General features: G+C 27.7%; 1 protein-coding gene across 5 annotated transcripts in view; it reads left to right on the forward strand.

Moving 5' to 3' along the window:
• Nucleotides 1-17,650, forward strand: part of unc-13 (protein unc13 homolog) — a 403,791-nt gene that overhangs the window by 155,077 nt on the left and 231,064 nt on the right. For 3 of the 5 annotated variants that reach the window (XM_088194186.1, XM_088194189.1, XM_088194187.1), the window contains exon 2: nucleotides 9,987-10,753. The exons of 1 other annotated variant lie outside the window; for it this stretch is intronic. In XM_088194186.1, the coding sequence (XP_088050312.1) occupies nucleotides 10,076-10,753 (678 nt within the window). In that variant the 5' untranslated portion in view covers nucleotides 9,987-10,075. The remainder of the gene's footprint in view (nucleotides 1-9,986; nucleotides 10,754-17,650) is intronic. One more of the 5 variants, XM_088194188.1, reaches the window with a different exon arrangement.

Here is a 17,650-nt window from a genome sequence, read left to right on the forward strand (position 1 = left end):
CTCTTTATATGGTTATATTCCTTTGATCATTATAGCTTAATTGTTAGTATCACTTCTTTTCTCTTCTGTATAAGTGACAATACAAATGATATTTAAATCAAAAAACATTGAAAACCCAGTACATTTAAACCGCGAGAAAACCACTCTTTGAAGTTTTCCCGATCGACATTTTCAACACATTTTGAATTCTACAATAATCTGCATATATAATCTCCGCAGTTTCTTTAGACACATATTTTCACATTAGACAGTGTTACTGGCTCTACTTTTGATCAAAATTGTGTATTCCATGTATTGCATCCAATTTTGTCATTATTTTTTAGAATTTTAATAACCTATCATTTTTCTCAGTATTAATAAGACCCGCATGATAAAGTCATTTAATTAATAATTTAACACGTTGGTCCATGAGTTGAATTAAACTTGTAACAATAGACACTACAAATTTTGCAATCATAAGACCCTTGCTCGTTTTTAATATGCTGTCATTCAGATGAGAAGCAGCAATATCTATTAACAAACTGATTTCTGTGACAAATCTGTACTTTTTACAAAATCTCTCACTTTATGAACCCATTTTGTTTGAACCAATTTTTGAAAATTTTTCTATTCATTCACAATATTTTTTGGTTATATTAATCAACATATGTTTTGAGTCCTCTTACCTTACCACACCGTTTGTTTCATGTCACAATAGACGTGCATACATAATTACATTAAAAAGTGTAATTAATTAAAAAAAATTGAGTTTTTTTCAAGCACGGATAATCCGGCTCACTGTATATGTTAACTACAATAGGAATTTCAACACATTTTTACTGTAAATAATGTTCTGCTTAAAATGAAAAGCGTAGTTAACACGTATTTGCTGTGTAAATCCTATATGCGTTTGTTAAACTTTCCATATACTTTAAAATTCAACAAACGCATTTATGTATTTTGAAAATAAACTTTAAAATCGCAATGTCCACATTGCACGTATTACTTGAAACTCATTTATAAATAGTTTTTGGATATGTAGCAATCGTATTTTTAGAATTTTTTCTATCAATAGTTTGTACCGTGTATTTATAACATTATTCTCTTTGGCGACGTTTGTCTTAATTTTACAGAGCTCACGCTTTATGATGAGCAATATATTTTTTTCGTTTGGTATCTAGCTGAATTTATTTTAATGACACATACAGAACAGGGCTTTATATTGTTTAGAACATAAATTATCGTCCTAATTTTTTTTTAGATTGGTTTATGTAATATTTAAAATAAATTAAATACATTTCATTTAAGTTAAATGCCGATTAATAAATCTAAACTATAATTGAGCCCACTATCAAATTTAATTGTTTACTGCTTACAATCTTCTGGCAACCAATCCTAATTTTTTTTTAAATTTTTTTATTTTTTTTATTCGTAAATCCAATAAAAACCGTTAGTCTGTAACCAAGCATTATACATTCTTTTTGTAGCATACGTTTCAGCTTATTTTATCCGTGAAAATAACGTTTAAGAATCACGTGGCTCAAGACATTCGCACAGAACATCTTTTGTGCGCAATGTAATGTGTTTATTTTAAAGAGTTGAGTATATATTTTTTTATTGGTCCATAATACGTATCACTGGATCATAGGCTACAGTTTCTGTGATTTGCTTATTGTTGTTATTCGAATGAATTATTAAGTTCGTTAAAGAGTCTAGCCCATTCAACGAATACTTATTCCTTGTAATTAATTAACCGATTTTTTTCTTTGTTATATTAAAGTTTAGCTTCTGACATGGAATTCAGAATTTACACCTTCCCCTTCTTTACCCTATCGCGTGCGTTACTACCTTCAAAATATTGTGCTCGATATTTCTTCTCCAGTACGCCCTAAAGTAGCGTTTCCCAATTAAATTTGGTCACGGAACACTTTTTTATTTCTAACAACATAACTGAACCCCTTGAATATATTTAGTCAAGTACCTCAAAAATGCAGTGCAAGCGAAAATGTTTCTCTTTGTGTGTGGTCTAATCTCCCCCGCCATTATTTAATAAAACAAATCGAGATCAAGCTACATTGTCAGAATTACTGCACAATATTAAATTTTTAATTAAAAAATAAAAACCAACATTCTTTAATTATTATTTGCAAGAGGAAATATTTTATTTGGTTTTTGCTGCCATTATTGCGTGAGAAAAAGAGTTCGTAATTATTATTCACTTCGGGGTTCAGTCAAATCTCATTTGCTATTAATTTCAATACATAATTTAATTGATTTTCTTGTGAGTTTTCACGATCAAAAATATATTTTTGTAATTTAAAAATATGTCTTATTTTAATTTTTAATTAATTAAATAAAAACTAGTTAATGAGTTATAGATTTTTTTAATTGCGTGTTAAATTTTAATATATTTAAGTCTGGTTTTTAAAATTTTATTTTAATTATAAATTGTTTTGCTATGACATTAACTTATGAAATATTATATATGTTTTTGTGTTAACATATTATTTAATTTGTGTTGAATATAATAAAAGCTAATTTATTTACACTTAAATGAAAATAAAAAAAATGCTATATACAAAGTTATTTAACCTTTTTATATTGAATGGATTTATTATTACATGATTTAGAAAGTTAATTTGGCTTATAAAGCAAATATGTTCATTACCATTAATAAATTGCTTTCAATGATTTATTTAATTGAAATAAATTTATTGCATATCATGTCTCGAATTAAATACACATTAATAAGGACTCGTGTTTCATTTTGTATTATATTACAATACGTATTGGACAATTAACAAGCTTTGCATAAAATAATATATTCGAATGTATAACTTTATTAATTCAGTTGAAATGATTTATATTAACAGAATAATACAAAACCCTTTGATCACGCATTGATCCAGCTTTGTAGAATTTTATTTCTTGTTATTTGAAGTAGATTAAATACGCCACACAGCCTAATGGACCATTTTGTACAATGCTTACAAAAATACTTTTGTTAATTGCTTTAATATAACCATCCGCACGAATCGAATTTAATAAGATGTGTATTTATATTTATTGACGATGATATTTTTGCTTGATAGGTTATTCAATTTTTATTTACTAAAGTAGCAATTCTGAGAAACCTAAATGTATTGGTTATATTATCGTGTTTACGCATTGATTACGTTTTCTATACCAAAAGAAAAATAAACACTGGATACATATACCTAAAAATACACAAAAATAATATTTCCCCTAACTTCAAGTTGATGTTTGATAGATCGATCTTAATATCCTTTAAGTTGTTATAGAAAAAGTTATAATAAATATATTTTGTAATAAACAAGTTACCAGATCCTTATATATTAATAATACAAATATCCCCTTTAATCTACATATTAAAATAGTTTTGGATATGCTCATAAACATTTTACCATGGTTTATATATATAGCAAATTCGATGGAATAATTAGAGCTGATAACTCATTAACGCGACAAGCGAGCGCAGGTGAAGGACAATTTTTTTTATAGCCAAGTTAATAATTAATGAAGTGTAAACTGAACCTAATCGTACGTTAGGTTATCCTTTACACTCAGGTGCTCCAACGAGGAGCCAAAATCGAAATTCTATGAAAAGATATATTCGTCCGACGGGCATAACTCAATCGGAAAATGTTTCATTGAAGATCTGCTAATTTTGTCAATGCAGACACGTTTTGATATGAAGGCTTTTAGGAGTGAATTTTTGTTTTTATGTGCGTGATAATTTCGTTTCGGAACAAGCCTTTCTGCTTATAAGTTCGATAAGCCCGCATAAAATAACTGCATTGTGGGTTTATAACAACGAAGTTAGGCAATCAGATATTAGAGAAGTTTGGTAATTCCAAACAGCATCACGGCAAAATGAGTTGAAGTTGTTATCTTTCATGTGTGTAGTTATATTTTCCGTGCCTTTTGAAGGGTATATAGGGGATATTTTGATTTTTTATCACGAATATTAAAGTCGGGGCGAATTTTTATCACAAATAATGTGCTTTGTTCCGTTTTTATTATTAAATACCTAGCTTTACAATTTATCCTAAATTATTTCTCTAAATATTTATTTATTATCAAGCAGTATTATATATTTTTATTTTTACAAAGCAGGGCATAACTCAAACTATAATATATTTTTTTGAGTAGATAAGAAATATTTTGATAGTTTTATTCAAAAATTGCAAATTTATTTATTAATAATAATTTTAACGATGTTTATTTATTTATCAAACCGAGTGCTTTTAATTTTATTAATATTTATTAGGCTGTACATCTTTAATTGAAATTAAAACTATCTCAATTATGAACAATAACTATGTTCAATCATTATTTTTCTTTAACTATTTTGACGTGCAAAAGTATTTTCATATTTATTTGATGATGCAGCTTGTTATTTCATTCTCTCAGCGTTTTATGGTATCTTGGCGATTTGAACTTTTCCAGATGATTAACTATTTAAATCAGACATTGCTTTTATTGACGTGACCAACAGATTGCCAATCATCAAATGATATTATTAATCATTATTACAGCTCCTAAATAACCGTTTATTTTTTATATAAAAAATGTGTATAAAAGATATAAAATAATTTTTTGATTAATTGCCGTTCCTTCGGCATCTGCTATGTTGTTTAATATAATTTATAAATTATATTTTTAAAATTACTGTCGACAGGCGTTAGTGAACCAGCGACATGGTTTTCGCATTTTATGCATCTCGAAATCGGTGACAAAACACTTTTATTTAAAAATTCAGATCTATGTAATTTATACCGACTTTTAAACAGCATTTGCATTCTAAAATGGTCTTCTTAGATTTTATCAAGTTACTCAAGTAGCCGCTGTCATTATGCTAGTACCACTGGAATTTTGCTCTTTTTCAATAGAAATCTCGATTGTGCTTTTTAAGACAAAGATTTTTTGTTGCGCAACGGTTGAGACGTATTGTCCGTGGGTGCATCCGTAGACTGCAGGCGTCTCCGAAGTGGGTCGCTCTGGATTCCGCACGTTAAATTGTACCAATGGATGTTCAGCCTTCTATCGGATTGAGTTCAATATATATGACTCTCGTAGATCTAATGCTTTAAACTCCGATGTAGATGTGTAAGTGTATATTTCAGTAGTGTTAGAAAAAAATTCTGAGTGGTCCTCAGACGAACTGTCCTAGGTGAAGTCGTGTGTAAAAGTTCAGACAAATTCCTCAAAAACTGACTTATATTTTATGTTTGTGTATGTGTGTATGTATGTATGTTTGAACTATTTTGTATTACGTCAATTATGACACATTAGGGAAATCTGTCATGATGATCAGATTTGTAAAAGAAAAATAAATATTTATTTTGCAATAATAAAAGGTAATAATAAAAATATTTTAAAAATGTTTGTTATTGAGTTGAAACCAATTTTATTAATAAATTAAAATTAATATTTTATTTTGTAGTATAAATTTTTGATATTGTCATAGATTATGTTTTAACCAAGCTTTTAATTTCGTGGTTCGGTGCATTTAACCGCCTTTTTATTAAAATATACCTGCTTGACTTACTTAAATATAATTATTAAAATAATATATACAAATACCTAAAACTACTGATTTAAATTTGTTAGTTTTTATAGTAAAAGCAGTAATATTTCCCTATAGTCTTGTTATTTTGATATATTTATTATTTTTTCCCAATTATTAGAAAAATCATACTGTTTTAAAATTAATAAAATAAAAATTGATATAAAGATTGCTAAAAAATACATTAATTTCTACAATGTAAATATTTTTTTCAAGTTATACATATATTTTTTACTTCAATGTATTTGATTTCAAAGTCTATTACGTGTAGTTTTTATTTTATATCAATGATTTAACTGGACAATTAAATATCTAGTAATTAATGAAATTAACTATGCATGATATAATGAATAAATTAGTTAAAGACTACCACGATAAAACTATTGAAATTAATATAAACAAAAAGCTTAACATAATATAAAAAATACTCGTTAATAAGGTATTAATATTTAATATTATCAGGGTGAGCTGCTGACTAATTCTTAAAAACTCCGGCACAAATTACATATAGACCATAGTGTTTTTTTACATTTCTATCGTGTCTAGAAGATCGACATTTTTAATTATTATTTTGACCTACCATTACTGATTAGATTTGCCTAGATTTTTCTAATGTGACGAATTAATAATTAAAATAAAATTGAGCGAGGTCATGCATAGTAATTTTAAGTTGTAATAATAGCTCATAACTAATTAAATTGATGTCACTGATTTACAGACTTTGATTTTAGTCTCGTGTCTCACTACTTATATAGTAGTTTACTCTGTTGTAACTCATTGCATTGCAATGAAAAAATTGCAATTATTTTTTAAAAATAAGCATTTATATTTCCCATGTAATTCAAATCTCAGTAGCAAATATTATTTAAAGCAAATCTATAAATAATAAGACGAATGTTTATAATGTCTGACATTCTTATAAATATTTTTTAACCACGAAACCATAACGCAAAAAATGTTAACTATGAATACTTTGATATGTCGCTTATCTATAAACCTTGAAAAACCACATTATTAAATAAAAAACAGGATTTTTTGTGATATTTTCTTACGACGAATTTGTAATTTAATATTAATAAAATTGAAGGTTTCTTAAATTATAAAAATAAAAACATCTCAAATAATATATAAAAGATATTGTAATTTCATTAAGTAACAATATACTTTAAAAAATTTAATTTAATAAATATTAGAGTAAAATTAACAATTTAAACAGGATATTTCAACGATATTGTAATTATCGTGATATATTTTATATGGAAATGTAATTAGATTAATTTATAAAAAAAATACTTTACATTTCTTGTTTAATAAAAATTCTTACCGCAAACTTATTAAATGTGTTTATTAAACAGAGTCATTTGATTATCGCTGCGTTTAATTGATTAATGAACGTACTGATAATTTTACAGTAATTAATATAAATTATTAATATATTTTACGACATCTTATAAATATACTGCAACTATTGTTTTAGTATTTAAATTGCAATAAATAATAATACATTACACGTTTAATGCTTGTTTTCCTAATATAATATAAATATACCATTAAACCTATAAGATCAGTGGACTAAGGTTTCAAGCTGTGCTCGGCGGGCATCTGAAAGCTTTTTGGTTGTTAAGTTTCCCGTAGACATTTTACATTAAAACTAAATCAATAATCTAGATCGGATAGGTTTTCAGTTCAATGCTCTGAGTAAATATAAAATATTATATATAAAAATAATGCACAGTGGCATACTGAGCTTTTGCTGGAGCCTCTCTGGCCGGTATCGTTTTATAGCTTTCATTAACTCGGATTGTGATACAGTTGCCATGGTAAAGGATATTACACTTAGGGTCAAATGGCTTAGACCTTGACTCCAAAGATTGACCTTAACATAAAAAGTGTTTTCATAATTTATGATGATGTTCTCAGTATTGTTTTTGTTATTTTTTAATCAACGTTCGTTATCTCTTGTTGGTGACTGGTTGTTCGTGTGATAATTAGTAGATCAAAAATTAGGATTTTAATGTTTAAACAAGTCCTTTATAATTTAGTACATCAAAGGTGAAAAATAAGGCATTTACGCTCACGTAGCACTTGTTGACTGAACGTTTATGAAAGGATATTTTATAATGAAAAATATTTGTTTTCGCATATATATTTTATATAAGAAGTTCAGACAGAAAAAAATATTATTGTAGCAATATAAAGTGCTATTTACGGATTACAGGATTGTAAAAAATATGTTTATCAAGTGGTTGAAAATGTAAAGTTGTTTTCATATTTCTAGTATTTAGTGAGCAAGTATAAACATTGCTCACTAAATACTAAAAATATGAAAACATACATACATAAAATATTATATAGGTAATCATGAAACAAAAAAAAACACCTTGAAACATTTATTTTTATTTTAATGATTCAAAATATAATTTAATTTTAAAGATATAAGCTTTTTTAACCTTTCACTCAAATTTGTAATTACAATAACATTATATAGTGGAGGTTTTGGTGCAAGATATTTCGATAGCCTTCTTTTCACATCGTCTGCATTTTTTATGCATTGATCAAAATAAATAAAATTCAAAAGAAGCAAGGTTTGGAGAATAATGTGGATGAGATAAAAAAACTCAATTTTGCAATATGGGCACGTGCATTGTCGCCTTGTAAAACTTTTCGATTTATGTTGACAACTGCAGGTTTTTTTTACTTCTTTGTATGAACGATTCAGTTGTTCACAATATGAGCTTGCTGTTATTGTTTGTCCAGGCTTAGGAGTTTCTTAATGCACAATTCTTTTGCAATTCCATCACACACAAAATAACATTTTTTACAATAAACCTGGGCTTCTGGAAAACCACCGTCTTCTACGACGATTATTGTTATTCAATCTTTGGTTATAAAATTATCGACAAAATGCGACCAGTTATAAGATCAAGAAGTTCTTGGGATAAATGGATACGTGTGGAAGCTTTTTTTTTAGTTTAATTCATGTGGAACATATTTTAATTTTGGAATCTTTTTAATATATTTATGCACTGTTGAATCAGAATGGTTTAGTTTCTCGTCTAGCCTGTGGAAAGTTTGAGTAGGATTTGCTTATATTTCTTTAGCCAAGACATCATCGTCTATCTTTGCTGGTCTTCCACAACCAGGCTATTCCTGATATCGTAATCTCCCGTTCGATTATTTAAACTATTTTTGACATATACCGATATCTAATAAATCACATACTGCTTCAAGCTTTAGTGATTTGTATGGCATTTTATTTTGTATGAATTGTTAACGTGGTATAAAATCTGCCATCGTAAACTTTGGTGCTTAATTTTTTTTTATAAATATCACAATATTACGTATCAATGATCAGTTTTCAATATACTTAACAAATACGCAATTCAAAAGCACATTATTACTATTTCCTATTTACAGTGACTTTTATGTTAATTAAATATAAAATAATATATTTCGCAGAAATATTTGTCAAACCCAAATGATTAAATCCCAATTAAATATGAAGCATATTTACTGATGAAAACAATTTTGTGATTCATTAAAATTATATGGAACTTTGAAATTAAAAGTAATCTAAATATTTAATGACTAATAATTGCGCAAATTAAAAAAAATATTTACGACTTAAACGAATTTCACTCAATATTAAATAAGGAGATTTTACATATTAATTACCAAATATGTTATCTGCAATTAACTAAGATTCAAGCTAGATATTTAGAGATTTTCAAATTGGCCTGTGTATGAATGTTGTATGTATTTTCATCCTTAAATTACAAACTGTTGTTATGTCTCTAAATAAAAGTCAAAGTACTTTAATAAAAATACAAAGGTATACTTAAAATATTCTAATTATATTTATCAATAAAAACAACATTTCTGATAATAAAAACCTAATGATCTTAAAAACATATTTGTTTTAAACTATGTATCATTAATTAAGTTCTTTAATTTTAATCGTTTTCAAGCAATGCTTTTTAATTAAAAATGTGTAGTATTATGTAGCTTATATCTGTAAAATGTCGGTTTAGTGTTTTTGCCTTGAAACAGTAATTAAATATTTTTCATATTATTTTAGTGGTGATGAAACATTAAACGAAAGCGTTTAAGTCACTTCAATACGGATCCAGTTAAATGAGCCCGTAAACGCATGCGTTCTAAGTTTATTCGCGAATATCTATTGATACGATCGGTTTAATGTTGCAATAACGATTTGATAAAATAATATAATTGCACATGTCCAAAAGCATATCAATGAGATTGAAACATTAACAGTGATTATTATCAATAGTGCGATATCGCGAAATTGTGTTCTTGTTAATCCTACATATTTGCATAAGCTCTTCTAGTTATTGTTTGATTTAATTCGATTTTCGCTGTATCAGAATCTCAATTATGTTACAAACCGTTTTTGCAGTATTTTATTGAAATATTCAGAGTGTTAATAAGAATAATAAATCAGTGTGCTCTCGAAAGTGACATTGAATAATTTAGATATAGTGCGAGATGGAAGACCAAGACAAAACGACGGAATGGGCTCTATTGTTCCCACTAAAAGCTGGTTTATTTGCTGTGAAATCCTCTTCGATGACACGTTGCGAGTCCCGAAAGGCTCGACATCACCTGTCAGGCCTTGTTCATAAAAAGGTGGCAAGAAAAAAGTCCGAAGAAGTGGAACCTGAGCCTCCCACCGGACAGAGAGCAAGAATGAGAAGAGGGTCGAGTATGTCAGAATTGGATAAATTTCAAGCGAACAACAAAGCAGCGCTCGATTTAGTACGATCTACTACTAACCAAAGTCATCTAGGCAGTGCACAATCAACGTTACAGTTGAAAGGATACGGATCGGTCCCACATAGTCCTGCATTGAACAGAAACTTAATCGGGAGAACTTCCAGCACCCAAGACAGCATCGGAGACTTGATGAATCTGAAAAAGTTCGGAGGCTCCTCCTGGTCTGTACGCAGCGAGACTTTGGTCGCTAAAACTGTTCCATTATCGACAGTCACACATAGAGTATCGCCAGGGAGTCCTACTCCGCCACCATCGCCACCAACGCCACCTATAATATTAAAACCGAGACCCATGATCAACACTTCTGGGATGACAGCAGCTCAAAGAACACAAAGGTTGTCTCATTTGCTAAAAGCTGTAAGGCCACCACCTACACCTCCAAAGAGAAAGGTATTTTATAATAATAAAATAATTTAGCTATGTTTCAAACCATTTTCAGCTGAAATTCAAACAAAGAAAAATAATTTTAGTTTACAAACTTGAACATAGGTGTCTCTGAAAAATTAGATAAAAGTAAAATATTGGTTAATAAAAATGATTCAAGATATTAACTAAATAATAAAAAATCGTTATAAATTCAAGTGAAAAATTTCGTTAACATTTTAAGATTTCCTGGGAAATTATAAAAAAAAAATAATATCAAAATTTCGTGATTCTAAGTACTATATTATTTTATAAGATTATTGATTAAAAATATAATTTATTTACGATGCATAACGCAATGTTCAAATCTATACTAAATTAATGATGACGCATAGAAATATTGTTGTGTTTTATAATACCAGAGTGCATAATATTAAATTAAGTCAATTCATGTATAATGTATAATTTAAAATATATATATTTAAAATAAAACAAAAAAATAAGTTTTTTCAATCTTGTATTTAAATTTTAGATTTCATGGCGATAGAATTCATTCGGTTTTAAACTAATTAATAAATCAAGCTCTCTTCGAACTTTTTACTATCATGTATATATTAAATCGCTTTTAATTAACGTGATTTTGAAAAACGCTAAAAATTATGATAATCTGATGGTGTTAGATCAGACGAATATTTATTCATTATAAATCTGACTTATAATGAAGTTTTTTGTGTTAGGGTTGATTATTTTTTTATTTAAGTGAATTAGATTTATTAATAAATAATTATTGTGCGGCAAATTTAATTATTATATTCTTTCCAAAAAAAGGAAAGATCCAGTTGTCTTCAAAGAAGGTTAAATCTGGATTCCGGACGTCAATCTGGACCAGAGTTTACCGTGATGAGAGAAGCGGTTGCTTCTATAATCTTTTCTGTTTGTAGATGATCGGCGACTTTTCTTGGTCTCGACCTTGTACAAACTCAACGAGTCGAAGTTGGAGATTTTTGGTTTTTATTGATGACATGTCGTCGGGTTCAATGCCCTAAAAGGAATTCCTAAGCCTTTTATTCGCATGGTCAAACTTGTTGTATTTTCGTTCTTGCTACATTTCACTGCGAATTCGAATAACGACGAATTAAAGATAAATGTGTCTTCTCAAGAATTTCTCGAGAAATAATCTAAATCGAGAATTCTCATTTCTTAAGAAATTTTATAAAGCGTTTATTATTATATAAAATTAAAAATGTACGAAATTGAGCATCATCGACGCCTCATTGCTAGTCTTGGCCACGTGGATAATAAATCTATATCCGTGTGAAGTCCTCGGTGAAAGTATTTTTATTTAAAAAACTGGCACTCAAACTTAAATGAAATTCCGACGGAAATCTAGCAATGAATGTGTCATGATCTGTCATTTAAATTGCAACAAAGAACAACATATTTTAAACGTGATGGTTTGGTTGATTGGAAGAAGCTCTTAATAAATATTATGCTTCCTCTACACTCTCTGGAAGTTACCGAACCAAAGGTCTACCGAATATGGTCGAGGTTGCCGAGACATTAGAGCGGGCAGACCCGAGCTCGACCGAAGTAGCCCCGAATTAACACATTATATTTTCCGTCCTTGCCCAACCATGGCCTACTTCCAGAGAGTGTGGAGGAAGCATTACAATGAAGTAGCTTTCATATTTTACAAAATGTAGTTATCTTTACGGCTCATGAGATGTGTAAGCCACTTTTGCCACCGTTAATAATATTGTACAGAATCCATTTTCCATCACCGGTAACAATTCGATCTAAAAACTTAATTGGTCTTCGAAAATTCTTTGATTCAGTTTAGACACTTAACGAATATTTTTTTTCATAGCCAATACGTTGACTTTATCTCATCCCTAATACGGAAAACGTTGAAAGCATATGTGTAACTTACTCTCTCTCTCTCTCTTAACGCCAAAATCATAAATCTTGCACAATATATTAGTAGAATTTTCATTAGTTTTATGCCGAAACTTACATATTTTAATATATTGACATTTAAATAGTTTAAACTGTACTATGATACTTAGGGAACAACTCAATTTACTGTGTTACATAAACTCTTACCTATCTTACAAAAGTATGAATTATTTTGGCTTTATTTCTAATCAAACTAATTATGAGATGACGAATATATAATTGAATGGCGTATAAATTAGACAGAGGTCAAAACCACTAATAAAATATTTAATATTATTCTCGCGACAAACTTTGTGTTATATGCAGTGTAGGTAAAAAATTGTAATATGGTGTTAAGTCTGGGAGTATTATTTTTATATTTTATGTCATAAATCATTCTTTATTGTTGGAATGATTTATGATATAACTTGAAAGAATACGAGGATGAAATAACTACATAATAAATTTTGCATGTGTTAAAAAAATATGCATTACAAATAAATTTATTTACTAATATTATATATATGTATATATAACATACAATCACAATAGTTTATTTTTTAATGAATAAAGCTGAATAACTTAAATCAGTGAGAATCTTGATTACCAGGGATAATTAAATTTATTTAACAAAACTGTAGTCTCTTCAGAAATTTATTAAACAAATAAAACTCGATTTCAATAATTTCTTGATATTCAATTATAATTTATTGAATGTGAAATTATGTGTTCATGTTACTTTAATTACCAATTAACCGTAAATTAAGTAATTAGTAAAATAATTAGTACTTCCATTCTTTTTATGATTTTTCCGGATGTCTACCCACGATTTAGATTGCGTTAAAAATTGCCCATCGGCGTCTTTTTTCGACGAAAAATATATACATTATAAACAACTTCAAAGGCGTTTCTGAAGGAAAATCGTTTACCCGAACCGTGAATTTAACGGCTCGAGGATTATCCGTTATGAAACAAACAGCGACGTGGGTGTATGTATGTGTATACATACATACATCCGTATATGTTTATATTATGTTTGAATGTTTATATAGACCAAATAATTTACGAAGCTGACTAGCAGTAGGATACAATTTTTGACGAAGGTCGCTTGGATCAGCGGTAATCCTCGGTCGTGTTTACGTTAATCGTTATATTAATGTTTTATTGTTAACGTGGAATTTACAAATGCGGCCAACGTACGGCTCGCGAATTATCTGTGACGAATATGATAAGGATTATATATGTTTGCTGCGTAAGCGTGCATACGTAAGTCAAAAAGTAAAATCAGTTAAAAAACGAGCAATTGTACGATAGAACAGCATCGTTAATAGTGATAGTTGTATCTGAAAATTTTTGATTAATGATTAATATATTTTAGATTCAGGGCTCGATATGAATAGTGTTGCAACTAGACAACTGTGCAACAACTGCGTAGGCCCAATACTCAAGATAAAAAGAACTTTTACAATTTTCTGTTACACATATTTGAAGCATATGAACATTAAGTTGAATACTAGTTATTAAGCATATAAATGTTGCAAAATAACTGAAATAACTTATCAGAAAAAAAGGAACATGGAAAGCCACTAATATCTTAAAAGCTTTACTGTTATAGAGTTCACATAATAATCGCTTTGAAAGGTAACAAAGACAATAAGAAGCCTTTAACAATTCTTTCCTTCGTTCAGACTTATTACAAAAAATGGATCAGAGACAAAAAAGAAAAAGCTTCTGCCGATGACTTGCTTAATACATTTAAATCATTTTGCAAGGAAGGCACTTACATAGAAAATAATCAGAATAGTAACAATAAAATTGATGATTATTTTAATGCACCTCATTAGATAAGCAATTTTTTTAAATTATCAATAAAATAAGTAATATACATAAATGCCAAAAAGACATTGTTTTAAAACGTTGTTATAATTGCTATGGATATAATCATAAAGCTAGTGAATGTAAAAACAGAAAAAAATGTATTTAATGTGGATCAGAAGAGCATTTAGTAGGTAGTACAATGCGATTAAAAAGATAATTGTGTAAATTGTTGCAGAGCAAATAAAAACTTAAATTTAAATGTTGAACATAATTCAATAGATCGAATTTGTTCTTTATATAAGAGATATGTGCAAAATTAATATAAAAAAATACAATACAATACAAAGCAACCAAATAAATTAATTTCACATGAGAAACGCGAATCTGTATCTGGGATAATGATTAATACACAAAGATATTTAACACATAAAGAAGAGATAAAATTACTTGTTGAAAAGAAATATCCGCTTTTTTTAAGATTAACAGAAACACATATCACAAATGATATTAAGGAATACGAATCATAAATTGACAATTATAATATGATTAAATATGATTCTAATTCCAGACATACAGAAGGTGTTGTATTGTATATTAGAAAATATATAAATTATAATACAATATTTAAAAATAATATAGATAAGACATACTGTTCCAGCACAGTAAAAATATTCTTTGAAAAAAAAACATATTATTATGTATAGCATATAGATCTCCAAACAGTGATCCAAACTTATTCATAGAATTCATAAATAATATTACAGAATGGAGTTCTGATCAAATTTTGGATACTGTTTTAATTGGAGATTGGAACTTTAATTGAAACTAATGTGAGGATTTATTAAAAATAGAAAAATGAACAAATATATTTGGTTTAAGACAATGTGTCAAAGAAAATACAAGGACAAATAATAGATCGAGCACATTAATAGATTTAGTGTTCACCAATTGCAAAAGAATTTATTGTAATGTAAAATCAACTCTAAGAATAACTGATTATTTTATTGTATATATTTATATAGAAAAATATAATATAAGGGTTAAAAAAATAATATTGATATAATTGAAATTTTTTTTTAACAAATCAAGACTAGAATTACAAAAATGTTATTAGAATGTAGATAACATAAATGTTAATATTGTAAAATAAAAAGTATTTAATTTTAAAGCGGAATATCGTTATAACCCAAAACCATGGTTTAATGATGATGTAAAAAATGCTTTAAAGAAAAGAGATTTTTAATAATAAAAGCAAAAAGAGTAGAATATAAAGTATTAAATGAAAAATAAAAAACATGCCAACAATATAGAAATATGGCAGTCAAAGCATTAAGAATAGCTAAAAATAAATGGTATGAAAAGTCGATATATGAAATAAAAGATGATCCAAATAAGACGTGGAAAATGATAAAAAAAATAATTAACCCAACTCAGAGAAACATAATAAATATAGAGATTGATGGAAATATATATAAAGATCTTCATATAATAGCAGAAAAAATGAATACATATTACATTGAAAGTATAGAAGAGATTGTGATTTCAATATCTAAGTTTAATAATTTATTACAATATAATAATGAAGCATTAAATATAAAATTTAGTAAATTTTATTCAGTATCATTAGAATAAACTCATAACAAAATATTTTAATTAAAAAAATTAACCGGTATAGATGAATTAGACGTGAATGTAGTTAAATAAATTTGGGAAATACTAGGAACTAAATTAAAATATTTAGTTATTAAAAATTAGCTATAGATCGAAGTAAATTAATAAAAATAAAATATTTAAAATAAATCAGATATTTAACCATTATATTCAACTCAGTTATAAGGATAAGCTACTTTCCAACCCAATGAAAATTTTCGCAAAGTGTAATTTTACTGAAACCAGGAAAATAACCAAACGATATTTCCTCGTGCATTAGTTATGCAAAATAATATTAAAAAATACTATGATTTTTTAAACCGGTAATAAAATAACTTTATCTCTTACCCAATTATTAATATGGGTTTAAAAAATAAAATTCTATAATAGAGAAAAATATATTTATAAAGACTTTAAAAATATAAAATATATCTCAGCCGTATTCTTAAATATAATCCGAGCTTTTGCCAAAGTGTGGCACCCTAGACTATAATATATAATTAAGGGACTATTTGCATACAATATCTTTTTAATAACCCAGTCATAAATTAAGATCGCATAAGTAAACACAATACTGTTTCAAAGCTGTATTTATTATACACGATAGATTTTTCTCAGACTAACTCAAAAATAATCGCTACATTTGCCAACGACACTACAATAATAGCTCATGATACTGACCCAAAAGTCAAATCGATGAGCTTGCAAGATCATATATTAAAATTAGTCCAAACTTGGCTCTCTGATTGATAAAACTAAATCAATCCTTGTTAAATTTACGCTGAACAAAGATACTTGTCTTGAAATTCATCTCGACAGAAAACTCATATTTGGAACAGAAGGAAACTTCTTAAACTTCAACTTTGCAAGCTGTATTGGCTTACAGGACCAAATTCAGGCTTATCATTGGAATACAAAATGATAGCATATATCTCTATCATAAAACCGGCGTGGTCTTATGGAACTCTAGATTGAGTGTGTGACCTATATATGTTATAGTAATGTTCTTGAGAGATTCCAGAATAAATTCCTCGGCTTTGTGCCTAACAATTTTATCAGTGTAAAATAAACAATTAAAGGATAAGTGAACAATCACTAAACTGCTAAACGACAATTTTATAACTTGTAGGGCTTTAAATATGTTAATAAGTTACAACCAACCAATAGAATTAATTACCATTAGCAATATTATCATCATTAACAAAAGTACTATAAATTAACCTATATTAAGATTGAGATATGGCTATAATTAAATTTAATTATACACACTATAAGTTTATGTTAATTATTAAAAAAAAGTCTCAAGTAGTTAGCTTCCTACATGGCATTTTTATTTTTTCTTGCCAAGTTCCTGATTGCTTAGAAAAAAAAATGAGGAAATATAATATTTTAAGAGTTACTCACTGTTTAAGTAGATTGCATTTTAATAAAAAATATAGGTAAAAATACAATATGTATGAGCTTAAATATGAAAATCAAAGTCTAAAGTTTAAAGCTTCAACGCTAATACAAAACATTAAA

This window comes from Plectrocnemia conspersa, unplaced genomic scaffold, assembly GCF_051122295.1.
Source record: "Plectrocnemia conspersa isolate PC_06_02 unplaced genomic scaffold, ASM5112229v1 ptg000010l, whole genome shotgun sequence".
Classification (NCBI taxonomy): Eukaryota; Metazoa; Arthropoda; class Insecta; order Trichoptera; family Polycentropodidae; genus Plectrocnemia; species Plectrocnemia conspersa.